The sequence below is a fragment of the Scatophagus argus genome, chromosome 6, assembly GCF_020382885.2.
Source record: "Scatophagus argus isolate fScaArg1 chromosome 6, fScaArg1.pri, whole genome shotgun sequence".
NCBI lineage: Eukaryota > Metazoa > Chordata > Actinopteri > Scatophagidae > Scatophagus > Scatophagus argus.
In genome coordinates, this window is record NC_058498.1 from 19,842,259 (window position 1) to 19,867,217 (window position 24,959).

At 40.7% G+C, this 24,959-nt stretch overlaps 3 protein-coding genes across 9 annotated transcripts; 2 read left to right on the plus strand and 1 right to left on the minus strand.

Moving 5' to 3' along the window:
• Positions 1-181: 181 nt before the first annotated feature.
• On the plus strand, positions 182-12,193 carry LOC124061171 (TLR4 interactor with leucine rich repeats). Of its 2 annotated transcripts, XM_046392778.1 has the most exons (5): positions 212-337; positions 581-1,027; positions 3,380-3,549; positions 3,761-4,094; positions 4,184-12,193. In XM_046392778.1, exons 2-5 carry the CDS (start codon positions 592-594, stop codon positions 11,902-11,904), a joined length of 8,661 nt encoding a protein of 2,886 aa, XP_046248734.1. In that variant the 5' UTR covers positions 212-337; positions 581-591; the 3' UTR covers positions 11,905-12,193. The 2 variants fall into 2 exon arrangements, with proteins under 2 accessions (XP_046248735.1, XP_046248734.1); XM_046392779.1 differs by having other exon boundaries at positions 182-337; positions 3,761-4,316.
• A 116-nt stretch (positions 12,194-12,309) lies between these two features.
• On the minus strand, positions 12,310-19,465 carry dcun1d4 (DCN1, defective in cullin neddylation 1, domain containing 4 (S. cerevisiae)). Of its 4 annotated transcripts, none has more exons than XM_046392800.1 (11): positions 19,191-19,465; positions 17,293-17,363; positions 16,894-16,933; positions 16,608-16,695; positions 16,300-16,388; positions 16,082-16,152; positions 15,591-15,682; positions 15,325-15,433; positions 14,779-14,883; positions 14,549-14,651; positions 12,310-14,450 (listed from the first exon to the last, which is right to left on the minus strand). In XM_046392800.1, the coding sequence occupies exons 4-11, from the start codon at positions 16,676-16,678 to the stop codon at positions 14,395-14,397; spliced, it is 696 nt and encodes a 231-aa protein (XP_046248756.1). In that variant the 5' UTR covers positions 16,679-16,695; positions 16,894-16,933; positions 17,293-17,363; positions 19,191-19,465; the 3' UTR covers positions 12,310-14,394. The 4 variants fall into 4 exon arrangements, with proteins under 4 accessions (XP_046248756.1, XP_046248755.1, XP_046248753.1 ...); XM_046392799.1 differs by lacking the exon at positions 19,191-19,465 and adding an exon at positions 18,678-18,821; XM_046392797.1 differs by lacking the exon at positions 19,191-19,465 and adding an exon at positions 17,615-18,288.
• Positions 19,058-24,717, plus strand: ociad2 (OCIA domain containing 2). Of its 3 annotated transcripts, XM_046392805.1 has the most exons (10): positions 19,111-19,125; positions 19,216-19,259; positions 20,627-20,776; positions 20,955-21,197; positions 21,276-21,360; positions 22,659-22,712; positions 22,824-22,871; positions 22,970-23,126; positions 23,483-23,554; positions 23,827-24,717. In XM_046392805.1, the coding sequence occupies exons 4-9, from the start codon at positions 21,093-21,095 to the stop codon at positions 23,550-23,552; spliced, it is 519 nt and encodes a 172-aa protein (XP_046248761.1). In that variant the 5' UTR covers positions 19,111-19,125; positions 19,216-19,259; positions 20,627-20,776; positions 20,955-21,092; the 3' UTR covers positions 23,553-23,554; positions 23,827-24,717. The 3 variants fall into 3 exon arrangements, with proteins under 3 accessions (XP_046248763.1, XP_046248762.1, XP_046248761.1); XM_046392806.1 differs by lacking the exon at positions 19,216-19,259 and having other exon boundaries at positions 19,110-19,125; XM_046392807.1 differs by lacking the exons at positions 19,216-19,259; positions 20,627-20,776; positions 20,955-21,197 and having other exon boundaries at positions 19,058-19,147.
• The last annotated feature ends 242 nt before the right edge of the window (positions 24,718-24,959 follow it).

Here is a 24,959-nt window from a genome sequence, read left to right on the forward strand (position 1 = left end):
AACCATAAAAGAATACTGTGCCTCATGTTTTGTTATCTGATAGAATGTGCAGGGAAGGGCCTGGTTCTCCTTGCCATAAACTTTCAAGATTGCAGTTATCTGTCATACATAAAGAGGAAAACAGTGACAGTAAGACATTAACTAGACATGTTAGTGAGTGAATGAATCACTGAATAACATCCTTGGGTAGGGACATGTTAAGCTGCACACAGCAAAATACTCTTCAGACTTTGATCAGAAGTGCTGGACACAGAGTTAATACACTGAGAGCACTCTGGATGTGAAAAGACACAAGTCACAAGATTGTCATACTGGGTGGATAAGAGTGAATACGCAGGTGAGTTTGACTTTAGTTGATTTACTGTTTGTATTATTGTATATCAGTGTGGGGTTCTTTAAATCTATTGAATTGCTGTGATGAAGAGTGATACATTTTTTATATTTGGTTTAATTTAGTTTAGTTTTGATTGTACAAAGAGTGTTTTTCATAGAACATATTCTGCAGCTAAAAATGGATCTTATTTCTTTCTTTTTGAATGAATTCCCCAATTGTCATTCATGATCTCTCATTTACTCTCAGGTCAGGTTGTGATGGCAGTGGCACAGGAGCTGTTCCTGGCTGTTGCGCTGCTCTTCGTCTCCCTGAGGCTCCATTGCTCCTCTCCCTTACCTGGCTGTCCAGAGCCCTGCAGCTGTCAGAGAGCTTCTCTGTTGAACTGTTCTTCTTCTGGCCTTTCCCTGGTGCCCCAGCACATCCTAGACTCTGTCACCGAGCTAGACTTGTCACATAACCTGCTTGACTCTGTAACACTGGGTCAACCACATCATAACCTCAGAAATGTATGGTTGGGAAACAACAGCATCACACACTTGTCTCTCTGTATAGAGAGAAACCCGGGAGGCCGTTATGGCAGAAGTATAAATCCCTATCACTTGAGACCTTGGAGCAGGCAGAGATGTGTATCTTGGGCGCCCTCCCTGCAGCTGCTATCTGTTGAGAGGAATCAGCTGGAGCAGCTTCCAAACGGTGAGTCAGCGTAGTGATACACCCATATATAAAACACTGAAACAGCATATGAAGTGCACAGAAGACATTGCTTCCGATGAGATGAGCATAAAGACAGAGTGTGAATGTATTAAAACATATTTACTATCGGTGCCACTTACAAGTTCAGATAAGTGTCTTGCAAGTGTGCTCACTTGTATCTTGTATCTTTACATCACTTGTATCTTTACAAGTTCAGTTGTTATCTATATATTATAGTGAGGCCATGAATGCAGAGTTTCTATTCCTAGCTTAAACTTGGTCTACCCTTATCAGTCATATAAATAACTTAAACGATATTTGCTAGAACAAATTATAAAATTAATAAAAGTCTTGCCTTCTAAGTACAGCACTATTAAAAACGTGCACTCATTAGGCAGAATTGCCTCTTTCAGCATTGTATTAATGGATAATCATTACTGATTCATTTACAGAATAAACATAATGTTTACTACAACATGATGTTGTAGTTGGTTATGGTTGAGCTCATTTAATTACTTCATATATGCGTAATTTAATCCATAACAATGTGTCACATTTATAAACAGATCAGATGTTTTGTATGTAAACTCATAGTCGAATTTAAATTATACCAGTACAGCACTGCTGGCATATTAACTTATAATGACTAATATGCCACACCCAATATGTTCTCAGGTTAAACTGTTATATAAAATGTCTATTGTCTGGGTGTGTACCCACAATATACAAATTAACTCTAAGGTGTGTATACAGAAATATACAAAATGCACACTTAATCAATTATTGATGGAGCTAAATCATTACTAATAAAATTGTTTTAGTATTTCCTCTGGGCATACTGTATGCTCAATATATATAATGGCTCCCAATGTTTTTGGCTCTAGACCTCTTAAAACAAAGCACTATCTTCTTGTGACCCCTTATCACAGGTGTCAAATGTCTGTAAGTTAGAAGCTATTGCCACCAGACCAATGCATCATCTAAATAAATGTCATAATCCCAAAAAGTAAAACTATCAAATATTTCAAGAACAAAGCAAGATCAGGGATGAGCAAATGACCTTAACTTTGTGTGTAACAGACCTTTCTGTGGTATCTTTCCTGCCCCATTTACCATTTTGTGATTTATCTTGGGAATCCACTAGAGAATTCTGAACTCTTAGGTCAGGGATCACTGCCCTAGACAATTTCATAACACCAATGAGACACAAACGTCCCTTTTTAAAAGGGTGACTGATTGAAGGATACACATCTGATAGTGAAGTTGTACAGTCAGTATGATGCGCACCTTTAACGCCTATCTGGTGTGTCATTGAGCGATGTAGATGAGTCAGACCCCAAAGATAAGTCAATTTCATAATGTTACTGTTGGCAAAATTCAGACTAAAATATAGGCTGAGGTCTATTAGTGCATCTGTATGGTTCGGTAAATCTATTAGCGATGCATGTTGCTGTTACTGCCCTTGCATTTAATTTTAACATCTACACAAGCCCTCTTATTGACATGCTTTATCTTTAGTACTTTGTCCCTCTTAGAAATGATTAAACCTGCCAAGATAATGACACTGTACACCCTCAGCCAGTCATGGTTTTTATTGACATTCCAGTGGCTCAAAGAAAGGTGTAAACATGCAGTACAACTTTTGCATTTTCCCCTGCATCATGGCATTTCACTGCATTCCTTCAGCTTGGCTAAACACATGTGTGTTTCAAAGAAGTGCATACACTATGGTTCTTTTAAAGGCATGTGTGGACAGCCCATTTACTTAGCAAGAGCTGTGCTGACAGTCACAGACCACTTTCCTGTTTGGTATTCAGCTCACAGAACCCTCGGTGCCTCTCTAATGAAGCACAGACCAAGAGTGGCTCACTTCAGCCCAGCAATCTCAGGGAGTTTTTTTTCTGGTTAGTGAAAAGGGTGAGACAGCAGGGGAGAAAGAACACCACAGAAAAATTCTTAGCCCCTAATTAGTTATATTGGAAGTGTGTTCACAGTGAAAATAAGTCAGAAGAATGTGAATTCACATTCCAGGGAAAGGGTGTTTGATTCAGATACTTACACTACTCACTACACAGAAGTCCAGGGAGAGATTTACTGTATATTGTTTACATTATTTAATTCCGGGGCTGAAAACACTGCAGTACTGCAGACAACTTCATAGTAAAAATATACAGTTTTCACCTTGTGAGTCACACTGAGAAAGGTAAAGCAGCACAGCACTGAGAAGAGACAGGATAACCTCTGTTATTATCATTGAAAATCTGTAACATACAAAACATTGCTCCCTTCAGTAGCCACGCCATTACAGCTACTGTTGACCTCTAAATGCAGCTCTTCTTTTCTTTAATCCAGGACTGGAAGGTAGTGAGTCGTTACAGGTTCTGCAGCTCTCCTTCAATAGGATCTCAACTCTCCAACCAGGAGACCTTGGCCGCCTTCGGCAGCTAATAGAGCTGCACCTACAACATAACCTCATCACAAGTCTCCATCCACAGATGTTCCAAGACTTAGCACAGCTCCGGGTAACACACATATTAATTGAACTGAAAACATGCACAGAATATTCCAACAGTAAATTCAATGGTGTCACACATTTACTCTATAATTGAAAGATAAGCCTTAAAAGCCCTTTCCAAGAAAATTTAATTTAATTTTTAATTTTGTGTTTTATTTTAGTAATCAAGTTAAATATCTCAACATCTGCTCTGTGTCCATATTGTGTCCCGCTCAAAGGTCCTTGATCTGAGATTCAACAAGTTGACCAGTCTCCATCCTTTGATGTACCTTTCTCTTCATAACATCGGGGCAGATGTTAGGCTGGATGGGAACAGGTGGCAGTGTGACTGCAGTATGCGCAGTCTAAGAAGACGGATGGCCTATGACAGCAGCAGAGGTCTGCAGGCCTGGAGTGTTGTGTGTGCTTCCCCCTCCATCCTCTCAGGCAGAGAACTGCTGCAGCTGGAGGAGGATGACCTCAGCTGTATTGGTGCTGAAAACAGACCTGAGCTCCACCAAGATGTGACCGTCTATAGTGGCTCTGAGATACTGCTGTCCTGCTCTGCACAAGGTAACACAGTATACACAATATTGTAAGATATTAATATGTATAATAATACAGGTCAGCCCAACTCCATGTCAATGTTGTCTTTTTTGTAGATTCAATGTGGTGGACACCCAGTGGTCAAGCATCTGCGAGCCAAACTCAGGCTGGTCTGTTAATCAATGACATCTCAGAGAGAGACACAGGACTTTATGTGTGTGTGTCTGAAGAACATGACATTGTGTCTGTTTTTAACCTCCAAATCAGTAAAATAGAAGGTGCAAAAAGAAAAATTAGAAGTTTAACCAGAACCAGCCAACAAATAACTCTGCAAGGTCCAGCAAACAGGATAGGTCAAGAAAGGAATCAGAGAGCTATCCAGTCTAACTTGGTTCTGGCTGTGTGTCTGTCTGTTTTCATCACGTTTCTGATAGCCTTTATTCTTGGAGTCCTGGCAAGACCTTGTATAGATATTCTATGGAGAAGGGTCACCAGGAAGAAAAGTTCCTCTGAAACCTCTGTCTCATCTGCAGAACAAAGGCAGTATGACAATGAGGCCTACTGCACTGGTGGGGAACCAGAGGCAACAGGCACTCACAGGGAAAGAAGAGTCACATTTAACACTGTAGACTTTAGAGAAAACAGCAACGTACAGTATTATGATACTGTAGCCAGTGGTGTTGAGGAAAGTAACAATCAATACACTGTAATTAAATATGAAGCAGTTGCGTTTGAGAAGGATACACATGCAGCTGTAGATTCAGAAAGTGAAAACAGCTTTCAACAGAGTCGTCCAGAGGAAACCCAGAAAGATGGCAGAGACCTCTCAGGCGTCACTGATGCAGGCCACAAACACAACATGGAGTATGAACACATTCCAGACCCTGTTGAGCTGGACAAGAGAAGCTTGTCTTCATGCTCAGATTCTTCAATGTCTGACAAAGTACGTAATGAGGACCAAATGACCTGGAGAGGCCACATAACAACCAAGTCTAGTCAGGTGGCAGAGGACTCTCTTCAGCAGAGAGCTGATTTCTCTACAGCATCAAAAGTAGTGCAAATTTCTGCAGAGGGCAGTGAAATTGCTGGATTTTCTTCTGAGCCCTTTGCAGATTGGTCACCACATACAATGAAACCCAGCCAAATGGACCCTGATCAGTCACAAGAAAATGAAGAACAATTTGAGTTTAGTGATTCTGATAAAAGCTTTTCTCCAAGATCTAGCAGCATTTGTGGATTTTTTAATGATTCAAAACTGATTATGGCACCCACTTCATATAAAAAGAGCAATGATATGTCAAGCTCCAGCTCATATATCAGTGAGGAAGAGCCTACAGAATACACTGTTAACTCAGACAAAGAGGAGGAGGAGGAGGAGGAGGAGGGCAGAGAAAGGAGCCACAATAAAGGGGAAGACTACACAGTCACAAGACAATTATCAGATAAAGGAGACATGCCAAGCAGCAGGATAGTTACAGGAGAGTGGGAAACCAAGAAGAAAGTTGAACCCATGCCACGCACAAAGTGGCGTGTACCCAGTTTGGGTGTTACTAGTCACAGTGAGAGTCTGGATACTGGAGCACCTTTAACATCTGCAGCTCATTCATCCTCTTCAAGCAGTGAGAGTGAAGCAGAAATCACAGACCTAAAAGTGGAGCTGAATACAGGCAGAGTGAATGAGGGGATCAAAATCAGAGAACCAGTAACACTGTCAACTGACCTGCATCACCAATACACCTCTCAAAAGGATATCAACGCCCCATTACCAGCCACTGATTCAACTTCTAGTGATGAGAGTATGGATGAAACAAGAAGACCCACAATGAGGCAACAGAGAGGAGATATAGACATGGCAGGGCTTCCAGTATCTCATTCTGTAAGCCGCAAAGCCTTAAATCCACAATGGCCTCCCAATCTTGACCATATTACTCCCAACAAACGTCATAGTGATTCGTCATCTAGTAGTGAGAGTTCAGATGAGACAACAGACCAGAACGAGAAACAAGGAGAAAAGCACAGAACAGGATTTAAGTTTCAAGAATCAGTAAGTCAAGTTCCAGAAAAACAATGGCCTGCCCTAGATCTTGAGCATACCATGCGGATCAGAAGACGACTGGATATCAAAGCACCATCACCACGTCCTGATTCATCTTCTAGTAGTGATAGTGACAATGAAACACCAAACCACGTCAGTAAGCAGGACCAAGGGCAGATGCACATGGCAAGGCTTCCAAATAAAGTACCTCAAACTGTAAGACGTGACTCACCAACACAAAGGCCTGCTTTAGCTCTTGAGCATACTGCACACATCAGTAGGCATTTAGATATCACAGCACCATCAACTGACTCGGATTCATCTTCTAGCAGTGACAGTGAAGATGAAACAACAGGCCACATAAAGAAGCAGAAGCCAGGCAAGGTGGACGTTGCAGGTCTTCCATTTCAAGAATCTAAAACAGGAAGGCACGATTCAGACAAAACATGGCCTACTGTAAATCTTGAGGATACCACACGCATCAAAAGGCGGTTAGATATCAAAGCACCGTCACCGGACTCTGATTCATCTTCTAGTAGTGACAGTGAGGATGGAACAACAAAGAACATAAAGAAACAAGAACAAAAAGAGGAATACATGCCAAAACTTTCAATCAAAGTTTCTCAAACTGGAAGTGATGACCCACCAACACAATGGCCTGCCCTAGATCTTGAGCATACTACACGCATCAAGAGGCGACTGGATATCAAAGCATCATCCCCTCCTCCTGATTCATCTTCTAGTAGTGATAGTGACAATGAAACACCAAACCACGTCAGTAAGCAGGACCAAGGGCAGATGCACATGGCAAGGCTTCCAAATAAAGTACCTCAAACTGTAAGACGTGACTCACCAACACAAAGGCCTGCTTTAGCTCTTGAGCATACTGCACACATCAGTAGGCATTTAGATATCACAGCACCATCAACTGACTCGGATTCATCTTCTAGCAGTGACAGTGAAGATGAAACAACAGGCCACATAAAGAAGCAGAAGCCAGGCAAGGTGGACATTGCAGGACTTTCATTTCAAGAATCTAAAACAGGAAGGCACGATTCAGACAAAACATGGCCTACTGTAAATCTTGAGGATACCACACGCATCAAAAGGCGTTTAGATATCAAAGCACCGTCACCGGACTCTGATTCATCTTCTAGTAGTGACAGTGAAGATGGAACAACAAAGAACATAAAGAAACAAGAACAAAAAGAGGAATACATGCCAAAACTTTCAATCAAAGTTTCTCAAACTGGAAGTGATGACCCACCAACACAATGGCCTGCCCTAGATCTTGAGCATACTACACGCATCAAGAGGCGACTGGATATCAAAGCATCATCCCCTCCTCCTGATTCATCTTCTAGTAGTGATAGTGACAATGAAACACCAAACCACGTCAGTAAGCAGGACCAAGGGCAGATGCACATGGCAAGGCTTCCAAATAAAGTACCTCAAACTGTAAGACGTGACTCACCAACACAAAGGCCTGCTTTAGCTCTTGAGCATACTGCACACATCAGTAGGCATTTAGATATCACAGCACCATCAACTGACTCGGATTCATCTTCTAGCAGTGACAGTGAAGATGAAACAACAGGCCACTTAAAGAAGCAGAAGCCAGGCAAGGTGGACATTGCAGGACTTTCATTTCAAGAATCTAAAACAGGAAGGCACGATTCAGACAAAACATGGCCTACTGTAAATCTTGAGGATACCACACGCATCAAAAGGCGTTTAGATATCAAAGCACCGTCACCGGACTCTGATTCATCTTCTAGTAGTGACAGTGAAGATGGAACAACAAAGAACATAAAGAAACAAGAACAAAAAGAGGAATACATGCCAAAACTTTCAATCAAAGTTTCTCAAACTGGAAGTGATGACCCACCAACACAATGGCCTGCCCTAGATCTTGAGCATACTACACGCATCAAGAGGCGACTGGATATCAAAGCATCATCCCCTCCTCCTGATTCATCTTCTAGTAGTGATAGTGACAATGAAACACCAAACCATGTCAGTAAGCAGGACCAAGGGCAGATGCACATGGCAAGGCTTCCAAATAAAGTACCTCAAACTGTAAGACGTGACTCACCAACACAAAGGCCTGCTTTAGCTCTTGAGCATACTGCGCACATCAGTAGGCATTTAGATATCACAGCACCATCAACTGACTCGGATTCATCTTCTAGCAGTGACAGTGAAGATGAAACAAAAGGCCACATAAAGAAGCAGAAGCCAGGCAAGGTGGACATTGCAGGTCTTCCATTTCAAGAATCTAAAACAGGAAGGCACGATTCAGACAAAACATGGCCTACTGTAAATCTTGAGGATACCACACGCATCAAAAGGCGGTTAGATATCAAAGCACCGTCACCGGACTCTGATTCATCTTCTAGTAGTGACAGTGAGGATGGAACAACAAAGAACATAAAGAAACAAGAACAAAAAGAGGAATACATGCCAAAACTTTCAATCAAAGTTTCTCAAACTGGAAGTGATGACCCACCAACACAATGGCCTGCCCTAGATCTTGAGCATACTACACGCATCAAGAGGCGACTGGATATCAAAGCATCATCCCCTCCTCCTGATTCATCTTCTAGTAGTGATAGTGACAATGAAACACCAAACCACGTCAGTAAGCAGGACCAAGGGCAGATGCACATGGCAAGGCTTCCAAATAAAGTACCTCAAACTGTAAGACGTGACTCACCAACACAAAGGCCTGCTTTAGCTCTTGAGCATACTGCACACATCAATAGGCATTTAGATATCACAGCACCATCACCTGACTCGGATTCATCTTCTAGCAGTGACAGTGAAGATGAAACAACAGGCCACATAAAGAAGCAGAAGACAGGCAAGGTGGACATTGCAGGACTTTCATTTCAAGAATCTAAAACAGGAAGGCCCGATTCAGACAAAACATGGCCTACTGTAAATCTTGAGGGTACCACACGCATCAAAAGGCGTTTCGATATCAAAGCACCGTCACCGGACTCTGATTCATCTTCTAGTAGTGACAGTGAGGATGGAACAACAAAGAACATAAAGAAACGAGAACAAAAAGAGGAATACATGCCAAAACTTTCAATCAAAGTTTCTCAAACTGGAAGTGATGGCCCACCAACACAATGGCCTGCCCTAGATCTTGAGCATACTACACGCATCAAGAGGCGACTGGATATCAAAGCATCATCCCCTCCTCCTGATTCATCTTCTAGTAGTGATAGTGAAGATGAAACAACAGGCCACATAAAGAAGCAGAAGCCAGGCAAGGTGGACACTGCAGGTCTTCCATTTCAAGGATCTCTAACAGGAAGGCATGATCTGGACAAAATGTGGCCTGCTCAAAATCTTGAACATACTACAAGCATGAAGAAGCAACTAGATCTCAAAGCACCATCACCCACTGCTGCTTCATCATCTAGTAGTGACAGTGATGATAAAACAAAATGCCAGAATAAGAGGCCAGAGCTTGTGGGAATTGCTGGGCTTCCATTTAAAGAATCTCAAAGAGCAAATCACAATCCAGAAACATGGTGGTCTGAAGTAGATCTTAATAATATCACTCATATAAAGAGGCGTTTGGAGATCAAAGCCCCATTGCCACCTCCTGATTCATTATTAAGCAGTGGGAGTACAAACCATACAGCAGAAGGAAAGAGAAAAGAAGTTATCAAAGTTAGTTCCTCTTCAAGCAGCTCAGATGAGCAAGAGGAGGGTATGGGAGAATTGAGCAACCCCCCAACAACAGTGGAGCCAGATCCAGACTCCAGATGGCCTCAGCTTGGGCTTAGTAATGCTTCCCGTGTGAAAAGGCGCCTGGATATCAGAGCTCGTTCACCTGAATCATCTTCCAGCAGCAATGAGAGTGATGTAGGAACTACAGACCAACCTAGCAAAATTGAGAGGGACAGAACTGATGTGGGGAAGTGGAGTATGCATGTTCCTTATGTCAACAGACGTCAAAATACCAAAGCACCAACATCACAACCAGATCTGATTCATAGTTCTGTGTCTCCCGGCTTTCAACAATCTGAATCAAGTTCTTCAGCAAGTGAGAGTGAGAATGAGAACAGGGACCATGCTAAACTACGACCGAGAGTTTCTGCATTATCAAAGGAAACAGAAAAGAAGTTCATTAAGTCTTCAAAGATCTCGGTGATACACACTTCTCACAGGCCAAAGACAGACCACGGGATCAAATTAGAAAAGTATACAGTTATTTCAGATAATGTTGAGGGCAAAGCAACAAGTGACAACATAAAAATGACATCAAAGGCAAACCCAGAACTTGAGTCAAGGTGGGCTATGATGAACCTTGGTATCTCCCGCTTCAGAAAGCGTCTCGAAATCACATCGCGAACAAATGAACCGCGAAATCTTCCCTCATCAAGATCTAAGCTGCCTGTTGTCACTGATGAAGAAGCATCCCAGATTCAGGCCTCTCTGTATGTAGGCCAAGCTGTAGACACCAAACTTCAATGGTCACAGAGCCAAACTGAGGAGGTGGAGAGGATGGCTGCCGGGATAGAGCACAAAACATCATCCAGTGAAAGCAGTGAGGATGAGACAATAGAGCACAGTGTTCCTGACTTGAGTCTTGGTGTCCCACGTGTTAAGAGGCGTCTGAATGTCACAGCACCATCACCAGGGCCAAGTAGTTCCTCATCTTCCTGCAGCGAAAATGAAGTGACAGAATACACTGCAAAACAAAGCAGACATGTATCAGATATAACAGATGATGACTCTGTAATCACTTATAAGCGTTTAATCTTCAGACCTTCAGCACAGCTGAGTAATTCTTTTTCTTCATATACTGGCGCTGAAACAGTGACTGTTTCAAAAGAAGGTCCATCCCATAGTGTTCAAAGCAGAAATGCATCTCTTGCCCCTGGTATGAGCTTTGATGATGTGGTAAAGAAAAGGATGGAGCAGTCCAGACGCTCCACGGATATGGACCTGCCATCAAAGATAAAGTGGACTGGCATCAGTCATCAGGTGTCTGACCTTTCTATGTCCGGTATGAAGAGAAACCTAGACGTACACCAGGCTCCACCTGTAAAGCAACAACTTCCACCACTTGACTCCTCCAATAACTCCAGTGTTAAAAATGATGATAAAATAAAACAAGACACAGGGAAAGCGGAATGGACACTAATGCATAAAAACTCAAATCTTAGTGCCAACAGTGTTTCTTTTGCATCTGGCAGAACTCTTGACAAGTCTAACAACTCTGCTAGTGGAACAAATGAGATTTTGTGGTCTGTACCTGAGGACAGGAGGGAAAGAAAAGGCCTCAGTGCCCTAAAAACCTTGTCTTCAGACAGACGAAGGTGGGACACACAAGCTGAAAATTTAGATCAGGGTGCATCTCCTCTATTTGATTACTATGGTCCACAAGTTCACACCAGTTTCGATGATCAAAGATCTGTGGAGGACATCAAGCCCCTGGCTAAACAGCCACCAACACAATTACATCTTTCGTCCTCTTCAGTAGATAAGAGTAGAGCTACACATTTCCTCCATGATATTCCCCGCTACAGGAGGCAGGATGTTGGAGGTATCAAACTACCACAGGAGGCTCCACCTCCTATTCCCACAACACTACCACCAGATGAGGCAGAAGAGCTTACGTGGAGGTCTCCACGTAGCAGTGACAAACAAGAGTTGGAAGGCAACAGCCACTACCTGCAACAGAGTAGAAGTACAACGCAATCTGACCCTTCTTCAACTATGTCGCAAAACCTGGCTGCCTATTTAGACTCCTCAAACATTAACATTAGTCATGTTTAATAAAGAAGCCACTGCATCCTAAACACTGACAAAATTAGTCTTAGTGTTTTATCTTAAATTGAAAAATGAAATGTAAGTACTAATAATTTATTGTGTGTAACTGTGCAGTGAATGCAGTCCAAGATACCATCTTTCAGATTTGCCTTATTTCTGTAAATCATAATTCCTGGAATAAATATTCCATCAAGATTCCATGTCATCTACATTGTTATACATTGGTTTTTGATGGTCATGGTCACCCATTATTAATAACACCAAATAAAACTATATATAATATATATCATAATGGAAAGCTTTCATTTGTTGCCAAATCTACATCTAAGTAATGACAACAGCCATGATCATATCACTGATGTGCTTTTGTTATAGGCAAACTGCTAACTAAAGAACCCAACTATAAGCCAGTAAGTTAATAAACCCTTTTATTTATGTATATAGACATAGGTTATAGTGAAAACAGACATATAGACACTTACATAGTTTACATACATATATACAGTTGGAACAAGGATGTTCATCCTCCTGCACTATCATGAGTGAGTGCTAAAATACTGACATCTACAGTATTATCTGGTAAGCATTTCAACAGCTTACATAATGGTTGAAGCATTGTAATGACCATAGACATTTTCATAACGTTCAACTGCCATGGAATTCAGTGACATGAGAGGTGATGTATGCTATCTCCACAACAAACTCAAATGTGTATTTTACGTGTATCGTGACACTGTTGTGTAGAGGTTGCAAAACATGTTGTGCACTTCCAATAAATAAAATCAGATCGTGTATGTTGGCTGCAGCTACCTAAAGCTTAACAGCATGTCTAAGGATGTGTATGTAGGGGCAAATGCAGGAGGGAACTCCTGTTCCACCGTGAGGTTACAGGTGTGTTCCAGGTCTTAATAGACACAATCATGTTGTTCATCAGAATTAAGATAACATGACTGTGACTATCAAATTAAGCACAAAACACTTGCACAAATTCCTGTACAAAACAAAAAACGCATTTGGAAAAAGGTTTTCAAAAAATCTCATCCATTCACAAAAGGCTCTGTTGGAGCATGCATGCAAATATTAAATCAGACATTTCAGCATCACACCACAGCCAAAGACAAAAAATTTATACATGTGTTACAAGAACATTATACTAGGCGAAAAGAACAGCATAGCATCATCACACAGTTCCAAACTGTCAGTGTCCATTGATTTTGATTAGATCCTATGGGTGGCACAAAGCAATGCTTTCAGCAAACCTACCTTCCTACTGAAGCCTTTAAGGACCTCGTCCTGAGAGGGCCACTGGTCTTCCACTGTAGATATTTTAACACTGTCAGCATTGGGAGAGATGCTACTAGTAAGAGGAGACCTGAAACTATCAGTGGACTAAGGAGGACAAAACAGATGCCACATATCAAGACAAAATAGACACCAACTAGCTCTATGTCAACTTATAACACAGCCCAAACAGTCTGAATTCATCCTGAAATTATCCCTGACCACTCAGTGTGTGTGCGTGTTGTGTGTGCTCTCACACGTGTATATACATTTGGGTTTGTTGGTATGTGTGTGGGACACACAAAGTGACTTCCATATTTTGAGGCACAATAATACTCTTACCTACACAACGTAGATACATAAATTGGTCATGAGACCAATAAATGCTGATTAGAGCACTAGTGGCTCACCGCTGTATTGTAATAAGAGTTACTAAGCAGCAATGCTGATTTGTTTGGTGTTATGAGGTCTGAAGCCTTTGAAGAAGGTTAGCAAGCTGTTAGCATTAACTGGAGCAAAACAGCAGGAGGAACAAAAAACTGGAGGGAAAAAAAAAATTCACTGGCACAAATCAATAGTAAACAACACAGGCACCAGAAACCTGCGATCAATCTTTTGACACAGTGTGCTTCTTGAAGACCTCCTATCCAACTCAAAATATGACAAACAATAGTTAGCGCCATCTGTCCAGAAAAGCTCAAGTTCAAGTTCATTGCACAGATATATAATATTTAAACGCGCCCAGGTCAAAGTGACCCTGTTTAAGACTCAGACACAATGCATGAATGGTCACTTCTGTTGGTTTCTCTGTGCTGAAGACAAGGGGTGAGGAGTGGTTCTCCCACACAATACCGTTATGTTTCCATCGTCCACCTACGATACCATGTTATCCTAACACAGACAGCAATATGACATGTCACAGTGAGAGACAGCAATGCCACTGGGGATTGCTGCAAGCCTGCCCACTATGCAACTTCGGTAGGGAACATAACCCAACAATGGCGGCCCTCCACCTCTGCGTTCTGGGCAGTATGCACCCAGGCTGCAAACCCAGTGCCCCCACCCTAGCCCACCCACAGCCCGAACCCCTTCTCTACCAGGAAGCACCCACTGTCACTGCTTTACCATTTTTGTATTGTTTACTTATTGGTTGTTGATTCTCATAGTCGTTGTTGTCACAGTTTTGTTTTTTTCATTTCCCATTTTGCTCTGCTCCTATGACATCTGTCTTTCCTTGTACCATTCCACAAACTCGTCCAACAAAACTGGCCCTGATGAAAGAATAAGACAGAATACAGCACATTAGATTTGGGTAGCGCTCACATGAAGCTCTGGTCTCACATTTACATGTACATATGTTACCACTCACAGGCACCATCTTCATCATAGTTACTGAGGTCCAGGTTGATTGTCCTGCTGAACTCTAAAACATTGCACCATTGGTCTTTGTTGATGACTTTGTACTTGGATTGCTGAAGAAAAGTAAATAAATGCCTTACATGAATACAGAACAAAAACCATTTAGTTTCAATAATAGTAACTGAAGTCAAACAGGATTTCAAACAGCTTCATATGCTCAGGGAAATTCATGAACATTACCTCTAAAAACTGATTAAACACAGGAAACAGTGGCCACATCTTTCCCAGGAGAAGCCCCAGCATACACTTGGCTGTGTTCAAGTCCAAACTCCTCTGATCCTTTTCCTGTCCAACCAAAACACCCAAAGCTTCATGAAGACAATGCAAAATGTCAACTATGCTTTTTAAACAGAGGAGCACATCATTATCACCAACATTATCCAGATACACATAGCAATAATCTAATGACAGTGACTGTGTCATATTTTCATTCACCATTTGTGCACCAGAGTGATGCTTTCCCTTTCATGAACCAATGTCAAGATGAGAGAAAAGCTGGCTTATGTAAATAGACAACACATTTAACTAGTGCCTTCCAACCTGAAGTCAAACTGGAAAATGACCTACTCAAAATATCAAAATGAAATTTGCACAGATTTGGTGTTGGACATTTAGCAGTTAACAGTTTCCAACAGGGGTTTTACCCTTTAAATGAAGTGAATTACATTTGGTTTAGGAATGCTGTGCATGTGAGTACCTTTGCAGAAAGGACTTTGTTTGACTCACCCGCGCAAAATCAAAGGCATATCTATAAATGAGCTTAAAACTGGTACTGTCGTTTAGGACAGATCTCAGGTAGTCGAGCGAGTTCCTCAGCCTCTCTGTGGAGTCGCACCTGACAAAAGCAAAACAGTCCTTTTGACGTATGCTACACTGCAACACCTGCTTTACTGAGTACCAAGGGCACTCTAGAAAGACATGACTTGAGACAGAAAAACACAGAGGTCTTGAAAACAGTATGCAAAAAGACGTTAAGTAGGTATCTGACGTACTGCAGTGAGCCCATGCCCCTCAGCCACTCCTGACGAGTGAAATATCCCATACTCTGAGCGTCCAGCTTCCAAGCCAGAACCAGCATCACCACCTGGGCACAAACAGCAACCTTTAGAATGACAGCCATCCCGACATAGAAGATGTGTCATTCTTAGAAATGACAAGTCTATCATATGTCAAACACAGAAAATGACTGACCTCAATCATCCTTGGAACAAAGAATACGTGTAAATAAGTAATGACCTTCAAGTGAAAGTCTGCACATTTTTGTGAATACCTTATTACTTTTTTGATTATGCAGACTGTACATTTTTATAAAATATCAAAAAGGCAGAAAAATGCCCACCATATATTACCTCAAAATTACTTGCTTGGTTTGACTGACAGCAAGAGAAAGATTAACGGTGACATGTAACCAAACTGACACCATACGGCTGTAACCACACTGCAGGTCCTGTCCAAATAACTAAAAGGCAAACAATTTACTTACATTCTCTGGCTCCACTCCAATGTCCTCACAGAACTTCTCCATGCCCTCTGGACCCACAACATCATCACAACCTATTTTAGACAGACAAGTGTGAAGCTACATCTAACATCAATGGCACATGTGGAGCTAAAAAACCTCCTTTGTTTAAATGTTAATTAAACCAAGAATGTGTGAGAGTAGAGACTGCTGGTGCAGTACTTAAAAATATAATATCTCACCCGCATATTCATAGAACCACTCCAAGCATCTTTTATTGGAAAATGTCTCCTCCTCACGGATTTGTGATGTTTCATGTTTTCTGAAAACGCTGCAGATTAAAAGAAAGGTTTTGTCACCAGCTCAGCAGCACTTCAAGCACAGTACAGAAGTAGCTGATGTGGTCTGAAAAGGATTTTCCTAATTGCAAAATATTAATGCACACAATCCTCTTTGAAAAGACAATTAAGTACTCCTGCATAACTTAGACAGATAGTAACTTAAAAGTATGCTTTTTTTAAATTAAATCTTTAACAAACAAATGTCACACCTGTCCTGGCGACTTTTCTTAGCCGACATGTCATCTCCAGCAGAGGGTCTCCTCTTTTTCCTGGGAGGCATGGCTCTAGAGCAACAAGCTAAGAAAGGAAGTGGAAGACAGAATGGCAGGGGACTACAAATAAGCAATAAATAGATGATGCATATTTTTTCTTGACAAACATGCAAAAACTCTCAAAGAGTCGGCAGTCCCATTCAGAAGAACACCCCGTCTTGGCAGTAATTTAAAGCACCGCCATCTGTGTTTTAAGCCGACCACAAAACAGCTGCATTATTACCTGAGGGGTGGCTATCCTGTCCAACGTCTTCTGTCAGATTCTGCCAAACACATTCACAGAAAAACAACATGCTTGTTAGAAGGACACACATGCACACACACAAACTTTATGTTTTCATGCCAGATGGGGACATTGCATAGACTTATAGACATATTCATTTCCTGCAGACGTACTCTAACCATAACCATAACTTGTCTAACCCTAACCATAAACCAAGTCTTCACCCTAAAATTTAATCATTTACCCATGGGAATAGCATTTTCTCCCCATAAGGAAGGTGACTCCCCACGTGTAACTGTGTAAACAGATTTTTGTCCCCACCATGTAAGAAAAACAAAACATACACACACACAAGCACTCGTAAAATACAGTCGTAAAATACAGCCAATATGTATTTACCAGCCTGTGCAACGTGTGATGGATCTTATGGATGCTCGCCAGTGTAGTCAAATGGGAATTCAGCTGAAAATCTATTTCCAACAAAAAAAAAAAGATGACATCAAAAATTCGGACTAAAACATAACACACACAAGCTCCTGCTGCTAATCAAACTTACAGGGGTAGTACAAGGGTACAAGGTGACACATCATAGCACCAACAAAAAACTATGATTTTAGTTTTCGTCGACAATCAATACGGATTCTTGAAGAGATGAAATCACTACTGTCCGATTTCTGCTTAGATGGTTTACGTTTCAGAAAATGACTGAAAAATATCTCACACGGATGAGGGAGTGACTCTCTAGATTCCTCGAAAGACATGCAAAACTCGAATATGCTTGATCCCGCATGCTACCTTGACACCAAATGTCATCTACACAGGCCCGTTCAAAAGCTGTCATCAAACACGGAAGCTTTTGATTTATTTCTTGAGGCCAAAACCAGACGAAAAACACACATCTGAGCAGATAGCACTAGCTGCATACCTAAAATAGCAGTGCAGACGCGCAACTTGCACAGAGTTTACAAAGTATCTAGAGAGTTGTGCTTATGGGCGTTGTAGTCCATTTCCTTCGAAGAGGCCATTGGAACCTCAGCACAGGTTGGGAATCTAAACTACAATTCCCAAGCCTTAACACACAAGTACTTCTTTCAGACCCCTCTACCCCCCAACATTTACCCCGACTGACTGGATGCATTTTACATTGTTTTGAGAAAATCTAACATCATATGCTTAATGCCACATAAGCGTTCCGCACACATTTTGCACCAACTGGTGTAGGTGTCGCAAAGCCGGACAGCGTTGCTGCACCAGGCAGTAAAAGATGTTTTAGAGAACTGCGTCACAATTTTCATTCTCTGTAACAGTCCGCAGTTGACCAGAAAATTGACCTATTTACAATGGCATTGCGTTGATTCAAAGTTTGAGTTGAAACGCACAGGTTATTCTGAGTAATGACAAATGTAGAGCTCACTACGCACCGATTACCTTCGAAAACCCTGTGAATTTAACAAACGCTGGCTGCATTAAACTGAGCACTGCTAACGCTACAGAAAATAACTTCAGGTAAACTACCGAGTCAAATGTATGCGCCTGCATGTCCTCAATAACTGAAATTACACTAGCTCTCCTTCCTTTGTTATCGCCCAAGACAGCACTGGCAAATACAAAGAGACCAACAAATAGCACGGAATTCATTCGTTCTCATCAAACCCTACAGATCATCTGACTAAAAGTAGATGTGCAAACACAAAGCGTCTGTTTGCTTCTCTACCACAAACTCTGCAGCATCCGTGAGGGGTCGTAATTTGAGGCAGAAAAGCCTCTATAGCGTTACTACTTACTTGCCGCATCAGAGTGCATTTTTATGAAACATACAACTGTCTGAGGGAAGTCCGCAGACCGGCCAATAGGCGGGTCATGTCCACGTTAACCACGCCCGCGCACGATGATTGAAAGTGAGCCTGCTTGGTCTCCGCCTACGCTGGCTGTCGATTGGCTATTTGAGGTGTCATGTCACAAGAGGCAGAAAAATGAAATAGGCGCCGCCTTCACACAACTGTCATTGGTGGGAACTCACAAACAGGCTGGGCTACCGCTTTGATTCATTGGTCTAGAGATTTTTATAGACATGTCAATCACCAGAATTTCCTCGTGCAAGCGTGAACCCAGCCCACGATGAAATTTGATTGGTCGATTTAGTTATAAGTTGACCTTTCAGTGTAAACGCTGTTTGGCTTCGTTCACTGTCGACTCAGCCGGGCGGAGGCTGTTGGCGGTGTCTTTGGGAATGTGAGTGGTATCTCATTTTATGGTGAGGAGCGTGAGGATGCCCCATCAAAACTGACAGCGCTTACCTTTTCTGTCCCCGGTTGTTCAGAGGTCGGCAGAAGCCTGGGATATGCGCAGAGGTCCTGTCTTAAAGAGTGCGTCAGTTAGCTACTGTGTAATGTTTAACAACCGGAAACGCTTCTTGTCACGTGACTGACAAACCTACGTCGTTGGCCCTCAATTTAGGTTTTAATACTGTATAAATCGATGTGAATTATATGACCGTCAACTATTTAGCTAGTAAACTCAATATTTATGAGTAGGTAACACAATTTGACTAGTCTATTAAAAAACCACCCCTGAACAGCCATCACTCCTATTATTTTCAGAGTAGAGCTGGACTAATAGCCTGCTAGGTTGACCAGTGCATTAAGGTCCCAAAAGACCAGTTATATAATTAAAATGCGACTTATACGTTATTGCACAATCCAATGTTATCATAAATAATCATATAACATTGAACAGTACTTCAAGTATATTTTCCTGAAAATACGGCACTTTTACACAAAGAATTTTTTAATGTTAAACTTTTACTTTTGTGTAGCATACATTTAAACTTCACTACTTAAACAATGCTTTTTCCAACTCTGTTAATTTATTGTTTATTCTTAATATAAAAAAGAGACTTTATCACATAATAAAGACTTTATTTTTCAACACGCACCTGCATAATTACCTTTATTTATTCATTCCAGTGACTGGTTTGTGATTGAAGTAATCTCTAATAACAATTTTAAATTTAAGAAAAATATGTTTTTATTTTATTGGTTGGACAGGAGACAGTTGTCATTCTTTGCCTGTGACTGCCACTGATTATATGACTCACTGCAATAAGAGTTATGACTTTTGACTGTCTCCTGTACTGGGTGTTGCTTAAATTGTGCTCAGCACCTCTTAAGGCTTTATACTGTGAATACAATAAAGAGTAGTTTGGAAATAGGAGAGCTTATATTAATGGTCAGCAGTAAACCTTAAAAATGGAATTTCTTCTCAGTGAAACAAGAGCTTGCTACTAAACTGAAGAAATGGGTAATCATGTTGAAAGTATGAGAAATCTATGGCAGTATTATGGAAGCTGTGGCTCTAATGTCACTGTATTTCTTATCGGTGCCAATAAACCATTCTTTGTCCTCTAATAATCATAAGTCTGCTTCTATAACTCAGTCAGCCCTTGACCTTTGGTTTGTACAAACATGCTTCTGAAGTAACATATTTCAGTTCTCTTTTCTCCCCTATTGAATAAAATATCCTACAAAGATTTAATAAAATTAGTGTAACTTTAAATTATGGAAATGTTTATGTATATAAAGAATAATCGTCTTGGGTTTGAGGCAAATATGGTAAACTCTATGTTCAATGGCTTTGATTACAGAATGCTGTCAGTCTATGTATTGTACCACATTTATTTTCTATTTGTACCTGAAATACTGATTCTTCTTTTTAATTTCTCCATGGTGTTAAGATTTTTTGGCAGATAGCCCTACCCATACTTGTTTCTGCTAAACAATGGAATAAAAGAAACAGGGAGTACTTCAAGTAAAGGCATATCTTACATTGAGGTGCAGATCGGTGTACAGAGGTGAACCTGAACTGTCACACTTCAAGCCATAAGGTGTGTCTTCCTTTTCATGCAACAAATAGAAAAACAGGTTTTGTTATATGTTATCCAATTTTATTTTTCATTACCAGTTCTATATCTTAAGAGTTTTTCCACCCATTAGCGTATTTGTTTTTTGAAACAGAAATGGACAGTGCCTGTCCCCCCCCCCCCCCCCCCCCCCCCCCCCAAGTGGGGCGGAGTTATGTACAAATCCCAGGGAGGAGCAATTACAGCCAGAAGGATATCAGACACCGGAGAAGACAAACATACATGCTTGAGAAATTTATGCAGTTCGCTTCCAGACTAGATTGCTAGAAGCTCCTGCATCATGAGTTCGGAGCCAACTGGACAGACTATAATAGTGAAGACAGAGGAAGCGGCAGCTGCTGCTACTGGTCCAACTGTAGTAAATGAAGAAAAAGGGGATTGTAAGGTGAGAGGCAGTGAATAACTTGTAGTTGGACAATGTGGTCCAACTATGATACCAATCTGTCTTTCTGTTTCTGTGCAGTGGCCCATGGGTGATCATCATATCCACAGAGAAGACTTCAGAAGGGTTTGGAAAGAGTGCCAGGATGAGAGTTTCTGGTACAGAGGTACTCTCCTTTAGATATTCATTAGATGCATGCAGAGTTCCTAGTAATGTTTTCTTGTTGTAGAAAACAGACGAGGCAACAAATCGGTCCGTTGACTCAAGGTGTGAGACCACGCTGTATGGCTGGCTTGGGTATTTTCTTCAGGAAATATTTGCAGAGTCTTTTGTAGTAGTAGAGGGGCAGGGCTCATCCATCAACGCCCTGTTCACTTAATTCTGTGTGTTTACATTCTTCTCAGTTGAAATTCAGTCTGGGGACTCTAAAAACGCCCTCATATGGAGACATGGAGTCAAGTTAGAAATGGCAGCATGTTAATAGCCATGTTATAATCCCAGCTCTGTCTCTTTTATGCTTATAGTATGTTTACTAAATAATTATTTTTGGTGTTTATCTTAAAGTTTTTTCTAGTGGATTCAGTGACTTTCTATGACCACATCCTTGTTTTAAGTTACTCTGGCTGATTAGACCTTGTTTCAAGTTTAGCTTGGGCAGGCAGTATCCTGAGGTCACCAAAACTATATACTTAACTGAATTCTTAAAAACATTGACTTGCCTTACAACAAGCTTAACAAAACTAACAAGGAGCTTGTTTGGCTGACGTCCACAAACTGGAAATGGTCAATGTTTTAAGTGTCAAGACAATAAAGTGTTGACACATAAAACATGGATCATTTCCAGTTTGTTGCAAGTAGCCAGTACGATTGAAGTGTTTTATCTGTCAAGACATAAATTATAATCATAGCTAGTATGATTAAGGTACCCCAAACTGAAAATGGAAATGATCCATGTTTTATGTGTCAACAGTTTTTTGTCTTTCACCTTTATCCCTTCCACTCACTGCCAGCATTGCAGCTGCTGCTTGTGTTCTCTCACCATGCAGTTACATAATCACGAAGAGACAACAATCAGTACTTACTGATTTAGAAGTCAGTATTGTACTTTCTCTCAAATTAGACATACAGTTTGTTTGGTCTTACCACTTCACAGGACAATGTTCAGGAAAATTGAACTCGTGCCAAACAACGCAGTGTTAATATATGATAGGAACTGGATGTGATTTGCTTGGGAAGCAAACTGTAGTGTTAAATCAGTCCAAAAAAAAAATTGTGTGTTTTTCATTTGTGTGTGTGTGTGTGTGTGTGTACAATTTGGTTTTCAGGGGGAAATTGGATAGATAATGTATTAATTCAAACTGATTCTGCTTGTTCTACAATATGTTTACATATATGTCTTATTGTATGGCTTTGACCAGCACCAAACCATTGTCTTATTTGACTTCGTTTTATTTCTCTATACAGCTCTTCCCTTGTCTCTGGGTAGCATGGCTGTCACTGGTGGTCTTATCTACAATGGTAAGGCACCGAGATTCAAATCCTCTTCTTCCATTATGTCATAATGATTCATGTAAAGTGGTGATTTTTGTAATTATGATTGGGTTTAAGTTCAAATTTATTTCCATGCAGGTATCTGGAAATCATCAAAGCGATTTGGTCCCTTTCCAAAGCTAGCAGGTTTGTACCATACAGTATTTTGGACTTTAGTTACGAAATAGCAACACTTTCAGTAATTCCTAAACAAACACTCCATAACCATGATTTTTCTTCTTCAGTTGCTGGGATTCTTGGTTTTGCAGTGGGTAAAGCATCTTATGCTGGAACTTGTCGAAACAAGTTCAAGGAGCTTGGCCTTGGGGATGGACCAGGATCTGGACCCTGGTCTGAGGGAGGTCGCTTTGGACCTTTTAAGAACTCTGGTCATGGACACAGGTGTGGAATATTTAAATGTTTCACAGTCTTTTTGTCCTGGAAGAGGCTTATGTTCTAGACACATGATACTGAGTTGAAGTAATAACAGCCCTATTGTGCACAAATTCTGTTCAGAGCAGGAGTGGTAATGATGAGATATGACTTTAACATTCTCTGTAGGGCTGCCTTTTGTTGACAGGCAACCAGATACAGATATTTCCACACACTTCTGGTCAATCATAAGTGAGGGATTGTGAGGGATTACTTTTGTACATTTTTCTTTAAGGGAAAAGCAGCAAAGTATACCTTTAAAATTTATACATGTATTATAAATAATACATTTTCTTATGCCACTGACCGTACTGCTATCCCAACAGGTGCCACCATGTGTGTGAAGAATGTAAGAAAAAAGCTCAGGCTGCACCTGCAGGAGAATTTAAAAGCTAAAGGTAAATGGATCACATGTTGACACACATATTAGAAACATACATAGTACACACAATTCTGAAGCTATTAAAAAAATCAATGAATTGATGGTAACTAATGAAAAAACAAGTACACACAAACATGCAAAATATAAAATCCTAAATGACTCTTTGAAATACATGCTTAAGTTTTAACGCATGCTTGTTTCTGTTTTCAGTGCAGAGCTTCATACATCGACACATTTGTATTAAAATAACCTGAATGCACTGTTTTTGTTTTTCTTTTTGTTTTTTAGCCTCATTGGAAACACTGAAGAACTGACTGTCAGCTTGGATCTATCAGATGCAGCTCTTCTGTTACTCAAGTGTCATAAACAATGCATTAAACTAGCCTAACATAGAGCTATATCTGTATGCCATCTTCATTCTGGAGAAACCATGCACAAACTTGCCAATAGGGGGAGCTACTATGCTGAGTTCAAGATCATGCATAACTTAGTTCCAGCGTTATCTGAACAAATGCCTCAAATTGAAACAAGAAGTCACTATTACTTACAGTGTAGTGTTTGCCATTATTTACCAGAAAGCAATTCAGGCCATTTTAATGACTCCACAAGTGGACACTGTAACAATAATAGGACCAACAATGTTATTACCCTTTGAGTTTTTTAATAATCACCCCAAGTATTCTCATATCAGCTTGTCTTGCTTAAAGAAAAAATGTATATATTTATGTGCAAATGACATGGTTTAATTGTTACATACAGTCACTACGGTGTTTTCCCTGTTTAACTAAGATGACCATCTGTGTGGGGTGGGGTATCCCAGCAGAGCGTCTGACAACATCATATGTCAACATCATACAATGATATCTTTCATTGTTGGGTTGACAGACTGCTTCAACATCTGGTACATATTAAAACTGCTTCACCATGTTTTGTTTTCAGTTTTTGATCAGTAAGCAAACTAATGCCAATTTGGAGAGTTCCCAGCACGGAAGCAGAACAGAGATGTATTTTGGCCTTTTGAGCTTTATAAAGTACAGTAAAATCAATAATTTGACACACGGGTAGCCAGAACTGTATTTTAAGAGCTGGAGTTATGTATGCTTGGCTTTTTTTTTTTGTCACAATAAGATGTCAGAATGTCAGATGTTTTTTGTCAATAAAGTAAGAAATTAAACAAGGGAGAGTGTATCAGTTTGAACACAGTGATGCATGAGGAACAGCGTAAATGTCTTGTCAGTCCAAAAAAAGTGTATGAGTGTATTTGAGTGTATCCTACATTTTATGAAGGATTAAAACAAACAGTATATAACAGTATAAAATAACTGCACAATGTTAAATTATATATGTTTTGGATGTTTCACAGAGGTTATAGCTGTTAACAAATTTGCATGACCACCCCACCCCCCCGAAATGATTATTTT

Bases quoted from the DNA above. Each gene is read 5' to 3' on its own strand.
- LOC124061171 (XM_046392778.1), top strand. From the start codon at position 592: ATGGCAGTGGCACAGGAGCTGTTCCTGGCTGTTGCGCTGCTCTTCGTC. The intron at 1,028-3,379 runs GTGAGTCAGCGT...TCTTTAATCCAG, and splicing joins GCTGGAGCAGCTTCCAAACG to GACTGGAAGGTAGTGAGTCG. The intron at 3,550-3,760 runs GTAACACACATA...TCCCGCTCAAAG, and splicing joins AAGACTTAGCACAGCTCCGG to GTCCTTGATCTGAGATTCAA.
- dcun1d4 (XM_046392797.1), bottom strand. From the start codon at position 17,654: ATGTCTTTCGAGGAATCTAGAGAGTCACTCCCTCATCCGT. The intron at 16,696-16,893 runs GTAATAATGCAG...TTCCTTTCTTAG, and splicing joins ACAGGATAGCCACCCCTCAG to CTTGTTGCTCTAGAGCCATG. The intron at 15,434-15,590 runs GTACGTCAGATA...TGCTTTTGTCAG, and splicing joins AGGGGCATGGGCTCACTGCA to GTGCGACTCCACAGAGAGGC.
- ociad2 (XM_046392806.1), top strand. From the start codon at position 21,093: ATGAGTTCGGAGCCAACTGGACAGACTATAATAGTGAAGACAGAGGAA. The intron at 22,713-22,823 runs GTAAGGCACCGA...ATTTCCATGCAG, and splicing joins TGGTGGTCTTATCTACAATG to GTATCTGGAAATCATCAAAG. The intron at 22,872-22,969 runs GTTTGTACCATA...TTTCTTCTTCAG, and splicing joins TCCCTTTCCAAAGCTAGCAG to TTGCTGGGATTCTTGGTTTT.